The 12,708-nt window shown below is 36.6% G+C and overlaps 1 protein-coding gene across 1 annotated transcript; it reads right to left on the bottom strand.

Annotated features, from left to right (window-relative positions):
• Positions 1-1,244: 1,244 nt before the first annotated feature.
• Positions 1,245-12,283, bottom strand: anxa1a (annexin A1a). Its single transcript, XM_088910163.1, has 13 exons — positions 12,111-12,283; positions 10,602-10,675; positions 10,244-10,331; positions 7,767-7,861; positions 7,510-7,623; positions 6,856-6,946; positions 6,703-6,782; positions 6,547-6,603; positions 6,263-6,356; positions 5,619-5,714; positions 4,853-4,911; positions 3,840-3,962; positions 1,245-2,335 (listed from the first exon to the last, which is right to left on the bottom strand). Exons 2-13 carry the CDS (start codon positions 10,659-10,661, stop codon positions 2,276-2,278), a joined length of 1,017 nt encoding a protein of 338 aa, XP_088766289.1. The 5' UTR covers positions 10,662-10,675; positions 12,111-12,283; the 3' UTR covers positions 1,245-2,275.
• Positions 12,284-12,708: the final 425 nt, after the last annotated feature.

The raw sequence follows: 12,708 nt of genomic DNA on the forward strand, positions 1-12,708 counted from the left end.
AGTACATCCCCAGGCACATAAACACACACTCAATCAATTAACCTAAACACCCAGAGAAACCGCTCGCAGCTATAGGGAGAGCATGTAAACACCATACAGAAGGGTATCCTGGTCTACATCACGCCCAGTACCCAAGAGATGTGAAGCAACAATTCTGTTTTTGAAAACAATAAGAATAAGACTGGCACCCACACTAAGTCAGGCAATCATTTACAGTAAAGCGGGTTAAATTGACAAGGACTCTGACTTTTCTACAGGTTTTTTTGAGTCCTGACTCACTGTGGTCATTAAAAATCCCAGGGCCATTACATTATCTATGCAGGTGTTACACAGTGGTGGAGGTGGAAGGGAGACCTCATTACTTGTAAGGAGCAAGTAGAGCAGAGTGTCCAGAGAAGTGATACATAACTGTAAGGAATTATTAAATCCTTTACTGACCTCCTGTACTATACTGGCCATAGTTTTAATATCCTCATGCCCACTATTAGCATTAAAAGGAAAAAATAAATAAATGAAACAGTTTTATTCTTAGGCGATCATGTTATGTATATTTTCCCACCTTTAAGTAGTGCTGAACAATGAAGAAACTCCTCTTTGATTGAGCCACGCCTGGCGCCTCAATATTTCAACATACTGTAACCTCACATGAAATGACATAAGCTAACGGACAAACCAGACACACCTGTAGTCCTATCTGTATGTGTATACTGTAGCACTCAGTGTTGGTTCTTGGGAATATGTAATTTTTTATTAGCCTTATTGCAAAACACAGTACAGCAACACAGATAAACACGCCCACTAGAAGAGCCCACTCCCTTGCTGTCAGCTCTCTCTCAACTGAAGTCCAGACCTACTGTACTTCTCAACAGAAGAAGGGCTCACTCAGTAATGTGTTGCATCTATTTCTAACATGTGCCTAGTTCACCGTTTTACATTTGTATTGTAACATTTGAATTTTTTTTATATTTACTAAATCCACTCTAGATAAGGTGATTCAGCTCCCTGTCCTGTCATTCAGACGGACATTAAGGCCAGGGGCTGTACTATCACCAATTTTTCATTAAAATTAGCATGGCAGAAGTGCCAGGAATCCATAGTTTAGAAAAATTATTTTGAAAGACTAGGCTACTATTTTAAGAAATGTCTAAAGAATGCAAACAAGTTTTCTTGTTAACGTTTGTCAAATGTTTAGAAGGCAGTTTGATTAACTATTTAAAGAGAACAGAATACCACAGAAGCCAAACTGCAAAATATAGTAACTTTATTTCAGGAAGCAGATTTGTCAAGTTTACAATTAGTCAAAGCAGACTTGAACTGCAAATCGTGTAGCAGTCAGTATATTAAAAAAAAAACCTCCAAGTCCCACCAGAGTATGAGTCAGAGGGATACAAACCACAAAGCAGCAGTTACTATGACTACATCAAATATTTGTATCATTTCCTTTAGAGAAAGCTGGATTAAAAGCATTGCTATTTCAAAGATCAGAGTGTATTGTAGGCTATGCTGCACAGCATATTTTACTTAACAAATATAAGCTGTGAGCAAGCATGAAACTAAAGTATTGTACTGGTATGTCATCTTTAAAGAAAAAGTACAATTTACAGGAATTACATTTGCCAAGTTAGCATAATTAAATTTGTAGTACAAATGAAGCTCAGTACAAACATTAATTCCCATTGGATGGACAGTTTTTTTTTTTAAATGTGCTCAAACATTTTAGCACCATTTCTCAGTTGCAATCTCGATACACTTTTCCACTCTGTCCCATCCAATTTACTGTGAAATCTACAATGATAGCAAAACCTTTTCCAAAAGCCTATGGTTCTGAAGGAAAGCACAAGTTTTGGGAGTAGTTCTGTTACTGTAGAAACTCCAATATTTCTATTTTGAAATGAAGTTATGAAGTACCCTAGTTCCTTTGTGGAATATCTTTTTTTTGGTTCATTTAAGCTGCAATTCTTATATTATTTCTAAGCATACAGTCCTAATAACTACAGTCTACCAGGTAAAAAAAAAATAGAAAACCTTGAAGTTTCAATGAAAATCCAATGTTTTCTAAACGGTTACATATAAGCAGGGAAGAAAACTGAAGTTCTGATTACTTCACTTTAAAGAAAAAAAAACAGCACTGCGCTATTATAGAGTATTATTTGCACCAGTGGGCTCCAATCAAAGTGTTCAACTGTATGCTAAAAAGGATATCTAACAGACTTTTAATGTTATACAAGAAGCAATGTTTAATTGTTTTGGCTTCCAGGACTCCATCATCCTCATCTTAGTTCTCACTTCCACATAAAGCTAGCAGGATCTTCTCATAATCGCCCTTGGTGTCATCCTAAAAGATAGAAGCATACATGTTAAATGGTTCATGAACTAGATACAACCTAAAGTACTGTTTTAGTATACAATGTTTAAACTGTTGTTAGAATTCATTTTAATTCATAGTATGGATGGATTTGTTTTGTTAATGCACTTATGAATTTTTCCCTGAATATAGAATTGAATGCTTAGAATCTAGTTTGCTAGAAAGTATTCAGTTTCAAAGGAGGCTACAAGTAACCAAATGGTTAGATGGACTCAGTGGTGTCCCCTTGTTTGTTAACATTTTTAAAATTTTCACACCACTTCCAATAACCACTTATCCAATTCAGGGTCATGGTGGCCCGGAGCCTATTCTTGGAAAGCACCGGGTGCAGGGCAGACACTCACAACAGTCCTAATTTCCCAGAAGGCAATTAACCGGCCAGCACGTCTTCGGACGGTGGGGGGAAACCCACACAAAAATGAAGAACATACAAACATCATGCATATAGCACCTCAGAACCTGAAACCCAGGGCCCCAGAACCGAGGCTGGAATGCCAACTACTGTATCACTGTGCCACCCCTTTTATTTTGAATACTGAAAATGTTAGATTAATGTCAGAGGCCTAGAGCCTTCGTAACAGGCTTGATTATTCACAAAGCATACGCAATGTTTAAGTGCTCTTCTTGTAATGGTTGCCCATACAAAAATCCACTGGCTGTAAACTAGTATAATTCCATTGTGAACCAATGTTAATTGCTTTTAACTATTGAAATTTTTACTGTATTTTTCCCCAATCGCACACTCCTTAGTCATACATGGTGGTGCAGCAAATGTTTAATTGGAGGCTAAGATGTTGCTTTCATGACCAACTGAGCCACACTTATGTCTCCGAACTCTTTAAAACATTAATAAATATGTGCAACTGGTAATAAATTAAGTAGTATGGACTTTGTTAACTGTGAAACTATAAAACACTAGATGTCTATTTCTGAATGAGAAAACTTGTATGATGGATACAATGGATAAGAGGTAGATAAAAGGCAGAGCAAATGTTCTAATTATCCCAAAGTATGCAGTTTAACATTTATGCAATCCATACCTATGTCAAGGGATGAAAGCAGTTTTCTAATGTTAATAAGCATCAGAAGTAGATACTGCACAAAAAAAAGTTAAGTCCTCCACCTACAGTAAGTTCTAAGAAGAGATTTCAGGAATAAGGTTTGCCTCTGCTAGGTGTATCTTACCTTTTCTAGAATCCATTTGATACAGTCAGAGAATAGCTGGTATAAATAAGTACTCTTGAAGCACAATAAGACTATAATGGTTTATGAAAAATCAGACAAACAGTCATTATGTTCACACTGAATACCAAACAGACTGTTCTTCTTCCATGTACAGGTGTTTTCATTCAATACTGTGAGCAACTATAGCTGCTGCATTTCCCCCTAAGAAGCAAACTGAAAGTGTGAACGTCAAAGCTAAAAACTACTCGTTTTGGCCAGCATACTTCAAACTAGTTTTAGAGCAACTTACAAGGATATCCTGATAAAGGGTTTTTCCATATTTCTTCTTGTATTCCTCTTTAATTGGTTTTAAATCAATCTCTGAGCGGGAAACCATAATCCTGGTCAGTATTTTAGTTCTCGTTCCAGACCCCTAAGAGCAAAGTGGAAGGAAAAAAAACATTGAAGATTTGAAAGTAATCCTGGAGAGGGCCTATACATTTTAAATCTCATTTCTATTGGCACTGAGGTGGAGATGTTGAGGGAATGGCCACCGAGTTAAGGTAAATGGCATTGTTTTCTATTAGCAAGCATGTCTTGTGTGATGGATTTTGTTTTCTGGGTGCAGAATGACCATACTTCTATGTTTTTGATTAAAATGAAATAAGAGGACTAGCACTTTTTTGTGTCACAACCAAGATTTGATTAAAATTTAAGACCCATCAAAGACAGTAATTCACAACAGACTTATTTGCCAGTGTCCCTTTCCTTCTACCCCAGTAGAAGGAATCCTTCAAATCCAGGATTTGAAATAGGATCAGTATTTTGATTTAAATGAGGTCATGTTATGCAACTTGCTATTTCTGGATCAAATCTTCTATTTGGCCACAACTAGGTCTGGCTTCCTTGCTGTGACATATTTTACTTTAAATCAAGGGTCATCAACTACTTTCTAAAGGTAAGATTTAAAATGTAAGTGGCACAACTGTAATTTCCATAAAATTACTAATTTGGGAGAAGAATCACCATACTTAATGAGAAGATTTAATTAATTAAGTTCTTGATCCATAACACACACTATAGTGTTAGGTCAAAATCTTGTATGGAAAGCAACCCAAACACTACAGTATGTAGTAAAAGTTTTGTTTTTCTCTTTTGATTGAGAATGAAGGCAAAAGCAAAAAAACAGTTAAATTACAAAGCATGTTATTATGTAACACTATGATTTAAAGGCAGATGTTAACATCTGCACAGTGCTTGCGATATACTGTAGACATTTTCAAAATGACCAAGATTTTTTACTTAAAAAAAAAAACAACTTACCTTCATTGACAGATACAGTTTTTCGGCAAAGAAAGATGGTTTACTTCCAGCACATTTTACTGGAAAAAAAAGATACAATTCATATCGATATTGCACTATAACATTTTAAAAATGAGTTAAAAGCTCAAATGAAAATACACTCACTAAGCAAAAGCCGTGAATGTAATTTGTAAATATTTAATTTCGTACTTTCAGAAATGAATGCAAACCTAAGTTAAGTGGTACTAAAATGTAAGGCATTATATATATATATTATATATATACATATCTTGTTGGCCTACAGTAGCTTAGATGGCACAGTGCACATTTCTGTGCCATTAACACAACAGGTTTAAGAATTCACATGACTATGTTAGTAAAGGTTTGCCAAGAGTAAGCAGAACATCCAGAACCGAGATTCATACAAATGTCATTTCAGAGGTTTGACAAAATCCCAATTCCCCCACCATTCCCCAAACCTCTCTTCAAAGGGAATAAGCCAGGGAGCAGCAGCAAGAGAGAAAATGGGGTGGTGGGAGGGATGCAAGAAAGAAATTCAAAGGGGTCCTCAGCAGGTGATATTTATATGCAGGAGAGCAGAAGTGGGCAAGATCAAAAGTTTCCCTTCTCCCAAACATGTTTAAAAACTAAGATGCCACCATGTAAGATACAGACTAAATTAAAATTACATAACTGATAATTTGATCAAAATGCAGTATTAGGATCACTTGAACAGATAGTTGAAGTCTCTTAAGAGTTTTTGATTAAGTCTCTGAGGTTTCCTCACCAACAGCTGTCAGGCAGTTCTCAATGTCACCTTTCAGCTCCAGGTCAACTGCTTGTGACACATCATGCTTGCTATATTTTGTATATCTCTCAAAGGCTGAAAAGAGAATCAGAGTAATTAAACATTTTGTGATGACTGAAGCAAAATCGAAGAATCATGCACCATACATACGATACAATATAGTTGCAGTGATTCAATACACAAGCCATATAGTGCTGATAAACATTAAAAGCTTCTTCAGTGGGTTAGTTCACTCTTTCAGAATCAAAAGATTGCTCAATAGCTTTGTTTACAATGTACAAATATTGATATGCACAGTAAGGACTCACCTCACAAAATCAAATTCATAACTGGAATCAAACTTCAAAAGTTAACAAATCAAATACTTACCAAATGACTTGCGTCTTTTTTTAAATCAAAGGCCTAGATACTGCTTTCAATGGTTTGCTTTAAAAAAAAATCTAGTAATGGGTAAAGATTGATTCCACACTGAAAAGAAAAACAATGATTCAACTTTTAAGGCTACAGGTGGGATAATGGAGGTTTTCCAGCCAAAATGGTTTTATTTACTTCAACATGAAATTATCCTTTACAGCCAACACACACTGATGCATCTCCCTACAAGAGTAATTGATGCTTCTTACTTTTCCGAAGCTGTGGAGCACTCCTGGTAGTGAGAATGTCAATGAAGACTGAGCAATCCGTGCCTTTTCGCTTCTCTCCAGCTTCATACAAAGCCTGAGGAACAAGATCCCGTCATCAGGCTTACACCGCAACTGCTAATAGGCACTCAAAAGACCTTCTGCTATAATTTGAGCACCGCTTACTTCGCAACATGAAACTATTTGTTGAAACCACCAAGACTGAGGGAGGAAAAACTGGAAATTACACTTTAAAAAGGGTCATGGAGAAGGAACTACAATCTTACTCTTGCATCAGTGTCAGCACGTTCCTCATTCACAAGACTATCCTCACTTCTGGATGCCTGAAACAGGGGAAGGAAAAAGAAAATTCTCAATTATGGCTATAGATGGCAAAACAAAACAGGTGCATATTATAACCCCCCTAATACAAAGGTCTTTACCTTACAGAGGGACAGCAGAGCAGCTCTGAAATCTCCACTTGTATCGGATTTGATGTGATCTTCCAGCTCCTTTTTATACTCTGTAAGAAGAAAAAGTCTGAGACAGAAATCTTAATTATCCTACCTAATGCTGGATAACTGTGTGACATTTACCCTCCTTGTAGACTTTTTTGATGTCCTTGATTTCTTTGTTAGTTCTGGATGCCAGAATCTCAATCAAGGTGTCCTCATCAGTTCCAAGACCCTGAAAGGAAGTTACTGTAGGTAAATTTCTTAGGTTGGATTAGAAGTGTTTGATTTGTTGTAGTTTGACATAGTGACTTAAACGGTTGACTATTTTATGTTTTAGACTTATGTGGCTTATGTACCTTTTCAGTTTCTTCCTGCTACATGTTCCTTATTTGCTTGCAATTTATCCACTTAAAAATGAGAATTGAAATTCATTAAAAGCTGCTTCTAGTTTCCAAAGTTGAGTCAGGAAATGACAGCTGCTTCCCTTCTGCACTTCCTGATAATAAACTTTTAAAGCACCCCCAATCACCATGCTTGACATAAAACAAGAATCTGAATACGAACTAAAAAATTAGATTCATGAAGAACCACAAGCCATTTAATTGATATTCCCTAAATTATTCACTTCTACTGTTGTATTCAGAGTATGTCACAGTAATCTGAGTCAATTACACTGAAAATTTTGTAGGAGCTTTCCACTGGATAGAGAGAACAGGCTTCTCTCAACTGTTGGGGTTTTATCAGTAAAATAGTAAATGACTGAATGAAAACTCTCCCCTCCCTAATGCATCTTACATGCATGGCATAATGAAGCTGATGGGCATCGTACTGTGCTGGGGTTTTCAACAACGCAAGGACAACATCTTCAAGTTCCCCTTTCAGTGCCGATTTCAGGGCTGCATCCAGAGGCTAAAAAAAAGGAAACTACAAAGTATTAGAAATGAAACAATCTATGTAAAGCCCTTTTTGCCAACTGTCCCACTCCACCTTTGCACTTCTCACTTTAAAAAGTCAACAGTGAGCGAAAGACACAATCAAAACTGCTTTCTCGCCTTTCCAGAAGCCTGCTGATAGGCTGCCTTGATCTGCTGACGTTGAGAGTTGCTTCTTTTCACCAGGATCTCAATAATGGTGTTCTCATCCACTCCTAGAATAAACAAACATACAAATGGTACTGGAATGAAAGTGCAAGAAGAAATGTGAAAGCAGACAAAAGGAAGTATTCAGTTGTCAAAACACACAAGAGCCTCAGCCATGCTCTTAAGTGTTAAGTACGTTAATGGAAAAAAAATCCGGATGATTCAGAACAATATTTTGGTGTAATTCAGTGATAGACTGCCGACAGAGACGAGTTTGTGTTCGTCATGTCAGTGTAGTTTGTACATTACTGGGCTGTGGCTGAGGAATCAGTGTAATACAGCACAATCACATCCAATTTAGAGATGCAAGTTTTGAGGGTTAAGACTACCATTTTTTCCCCACTAACAGTTTTCAAAATGGGACGGATTTCCATTGGGCTTGCTTCAGACTCACTCAGTGCAGTACATTTAGCTTGAAGCGCATGAACTGTCCAGCCATACAGTGCTGTGATCTGTACATTTATATGGGGTTCTATTCACGGCCACATAATTTAATTTCCGTTTAGAACTGATGAAAAACTAATGGTCTCTAGTATACTGTATATAATACTTGTCTTTTTTTAAATACATTTAGCTCATTTTTCCCCCACTTTTACCCCGCATTGCTAACATTACATCAGAAACCCTCTTCTAGACTCTGAAAATAAAATAAAAATGTTCTGCATTTAATGGCATGCTAATGTAGGCAGAGAAAGTGCAGGCTGGATACACGTTTATTTTAACTGATTAATATAAGTTTGTAATTACCTCTATTTCTTTAATGTAATCAAAGTTATATAAATGAAGTTAGTCAATGCTTCAGTATGTTATCATATAAAGGAGGTCTACTTATGACATGAAACCATACATAACATATACTTTAGTACATTATGCGACGGTGTGGGGTGGACTTGGTTATACATGCGAGTTTGGTTATTTGCAACAGTTCTTTGCTGCCACTCCAGATGTTCTCTGACCCACAAGACTGTACTGTAGTCAGCTATCAATGATACCTCTGAAGTCTTGAAAAATGCAGATTTTCATTCAGAGGTGACCTATTGTAATTCTGTCATGCATATATTATAGGTTACTAGAATTTATCATACTGTAGCAAATTTGCTCAAAGTGATTTCAATAGTTCACCCAAAGCTAATGAGACGGAGAAAGACGTAATAAGTTAATTTGGCATGGGCTGACAGGCTGAAAGAACAGCAGCCTGCCTGTGAAGACAAGGATGCTAGGACCCCTCTTCTCTTCACAAAGAATGAGCCAGGGAGCTGCTGAAAGGGTGAAGATAGGATTGAGGGAGGATTGTGAGAAAGAAGGACCAGGTGCTCAGTAGGCAAGTTGCTTGTGTAGGAAAACTGAAGTGAGCCAGATGAGAATTGTCCTCCACACAAACATCTGTCCAAGAGCACTATTAAGCAAATCACTCCAACGATCAGGAGATACAGACACTCCTGGGGCCTTTTGAGGTGTCCTTTTGCCTTCCAAGACATGCTGTGTCCAAGATGGTGCCCGTTTCCACACATTGTTGAACCAGAACATTCTCTAGGCCACATCTCAGATAAGCTACACAATCAAGACAGAGGCAACCCAATGATTTTCACTTCTCAGGCTTGGGATGGTTCAGTCTTCCACTGTTCCGTTTTAATTAAATTCATGCCTTTTTGAATGGCTATTTATTCAGCTGCTTAAATCAACTCATTTTGCAAAGTCTGCAATCACTTAAATACCACAAACTGAGCACCTGGAATTTCATGAAACACTTTCAGTATTTCGGTATCACATCACATCAATAAACCTATCTGTGCAAAATGTAGATAACATTATGTACATAATGAGCTACTGAGATAAAACTGTTGGTTTTGAATTAGGTATCTGTACATTTGTGAGGGGGTGTTTACACAAGTTCTCTTGAGTGAGGATTTAAATATCCCTAAACTTCAGTTCAGTCAATTTCCTATCTGTAGTGGCCAATACAATGACTCACAAAAGGGAATCATAAAAGTAGTGTAAATTACAGAAAATGCAATGATTTTAACCATCTACCCAGAATTCATTTTCTCTGATGGCAATTTTAACTGCATGATCAAAAATCAAACTCCTTAAAAAAAAAGTGTATGCTTATGTACAAAACTTGAACTATAGACTGTTCTCTTTTACTGTTAAAACAATCAAGACATTATCAACAATTACTATAAACAGGAAATAAGCAAATCCCGTAAGACCACCTGATGTCTGGAGGCCAAAAATGAAAAATGTTTCTTGGTGCAGTTATCTTTAGCCATGTAGCTGGGTTCTACATTGCCAATGTAAATAACTCCCGTCACCATCCCCAACACCACATCTGTATACATTTAAAAACTGCTCAAAACGTATTTCTTCTGCATTGCCATCGGTTTACGCACCTTTTGCTTTAATTGCTTTGTCCAAAGTTGCTGCATCACTGCTTGCACTAAAATGTGCAAATGGAGTGACTGTCCCTTGATAGGTGCCCTGTCAAAAGATGGTGTTCATTTTAATATACGCTCTTTGCAACAGTTAACAAAATGGCCATATGGGAGAATCTGTAAAACACAAACTTCTATTAAATGAACAGAAATAAAGGCACAAAACTCTTGAATTTTCAGCTTCATGGGAGTGGCTCACATTCCATGCTCTCTGAATCATCAGCTTAAGTAGTCATTTTTTTTGCACACTAAAAATGTCAGCTTTTGCCCACACTGAAAGACCACTGCAACTCTGAATACAAACGGAAAAACTTACCAAGTCATCAGACATGCCCATATACACAGCTTGCTGAAGAAACTCCTTAATGAAAGACATTTTCAACTGATGTTCTAGGAGATAAAAAAGTAACCATGGAAAATAATGTTGTGTAGACTGAATACACCATAAAATACATCCTTCTGATCTCCCTCTATCCAATCATCAACCCAGTTTGAAAGAGAAAACGATAGGATACTAAGAAAGAGCCACAGCTGCAATGTATGACTTTGTTTTAATGTTATCTACTGTACATGCTGGCTTTAGTAAGAGACTACACTGGTTACCCTGGACTGCCTTTCCTTGTTTGAAAAGCTTTGATCTCTATTCATAACATCTAAAAAAATACAACTCATTGTTCCAGTCAAGTACAAGCTAATAAATCTAAAGATGAATTGTATTATCACAGCATGCAGACAGATTTCCTTTCACTTTCTTCACATCAAGGTTTTCTTCAACTTTATCAACTTCATGCATACATACTGTAAATTACAAATGTTTGTTTTGACAGTGCACCTAAAAACTGTCGAATAACGCCCAGTCCAATAACCAAAAAACCATGAACTAATAACCGCGATATTTATCTGAATTCAAGTACTGATATCATGGCATTTTTAAAAATGTTGCACAATCACTAAATCTTAAATGTCTAAAATCAGGCAGGTAAGTCATTCATTTCAAAGCATGATGCCTCTTCTCCAACAGGGAAATGTTTGTACTTTATATCCTATTATGAATATAAAAGTACCAACTTAAAAAGGTTCAGAAGGAACCATCGAGTCTTAAAAACAACTGAAAGTTCAAAAAAGTTGTATAGAAATTTTGTATTAAGACGGTTTCGATTGAAACAAACTATTAAGGCATTGTTAATCCCGTAAGGATAGTATAACCACTTTAGAAACAGTGGTTCTTAGAAATAACCGTAGGCTTTAAGCAATAGCTTTGATTTCTGCATTGGAGCTGGTTGTGCCACGCCCGGTTCTGGGGATTTTCTAACTGTAGCTTTTCCTTCTTCGCATTTTTTGGCTAAGTACAGTAATCGTTTCAAGATCTGGGTGGTAATAAATTCCAATTTTTGCAACAGTACATTTATGCAACAGAAATGTAAGTCATTTCCTAAGTAGCTTGATCTAATAACGGTGGCGTTTTATTCCGACTTTGATATGCTAGTATAACTTTTGTCTTAAATTAAAATGACTTCCCAAATTAGATACGAAAGCAGGGGATTTACAGTTTTTAAACGTGTTCTTTCTTTAATTCAACCTTTAACAGACATCAGAATATAACGGTAAAGTACGACTTGAAGAAAACTTAGCCGGGGGTGGATAACTCAACATCTCAGCATTATAAAAATGCACTTACTAACTTTAAAGTCAATAATTAGTACTACGCCCACTTTCACATAAAGGCATCATTTTGCAATGCAATGCTGCTCTTTTAAGCACAAAACATACTTACTCTCACTTTTCAAATAATTCAGTAAATAAAATCCATACAGGAATACCTTACCAGTTGTTGTGGATGTTACCTGAAGATTTTCCTACGATGTCTGATTGAAGGGGGTGAGGTAACTTTCACAAGATGTATTTATACACTCCAGCTCACCACACCTAGCAACAGGGCTTGACACACAGCCGACCAATTGGCTGTTGCTAGTTTCTTTACTCGTTCAGTCATTTGCTACGAAAAAAGGTTCCAGTGCCTTTTTTTCCAGGCGAAAAAAGAGGAGTGACAATTTCTAGCAGAAAGCTATTTTCTTGTCTTATTAAGTCACGGTAGCAAACACTCTTCTGTAAGATACTAGCTGTACTGTAGATGAGATTTGAATATTCTCATCTTTAATCCCAGCATTCTTTGTACCTTGTTGTTCAAATGTGTATAAAACTCTACAATACTGATTATCTACATAAAGAAAACATTTTTTTCGCAGAGAAAAATATGTAACTAATTCCATGTATATTAAAATGTGTAATGTGAGTGATGTAATAAACTCTGCATAGCTAAGTAGTGTTAAACAAAGATTGATCCATATCTTTTTATAGTTTTTGTTGAACCATTGTGTTATCATATCATAAACTGAGATGCACTGGAATACACAATTTCAGTA

Source organism: Atractosteus spatula, chromosome 3 (assembly GCF_055471065.1).
Source record: "Atractosteus spatula isolate fAtrSpa1 chromosome 3, fAtrSpa1.hap1, whole genome shotgun sequence".
Lineage (NCBI taxonomy): Eukaryota > Metazoa > Chordata > Actinopteri > Semionotiformes > Lepisosteidae > Atractosteus > Atractosteus spatula.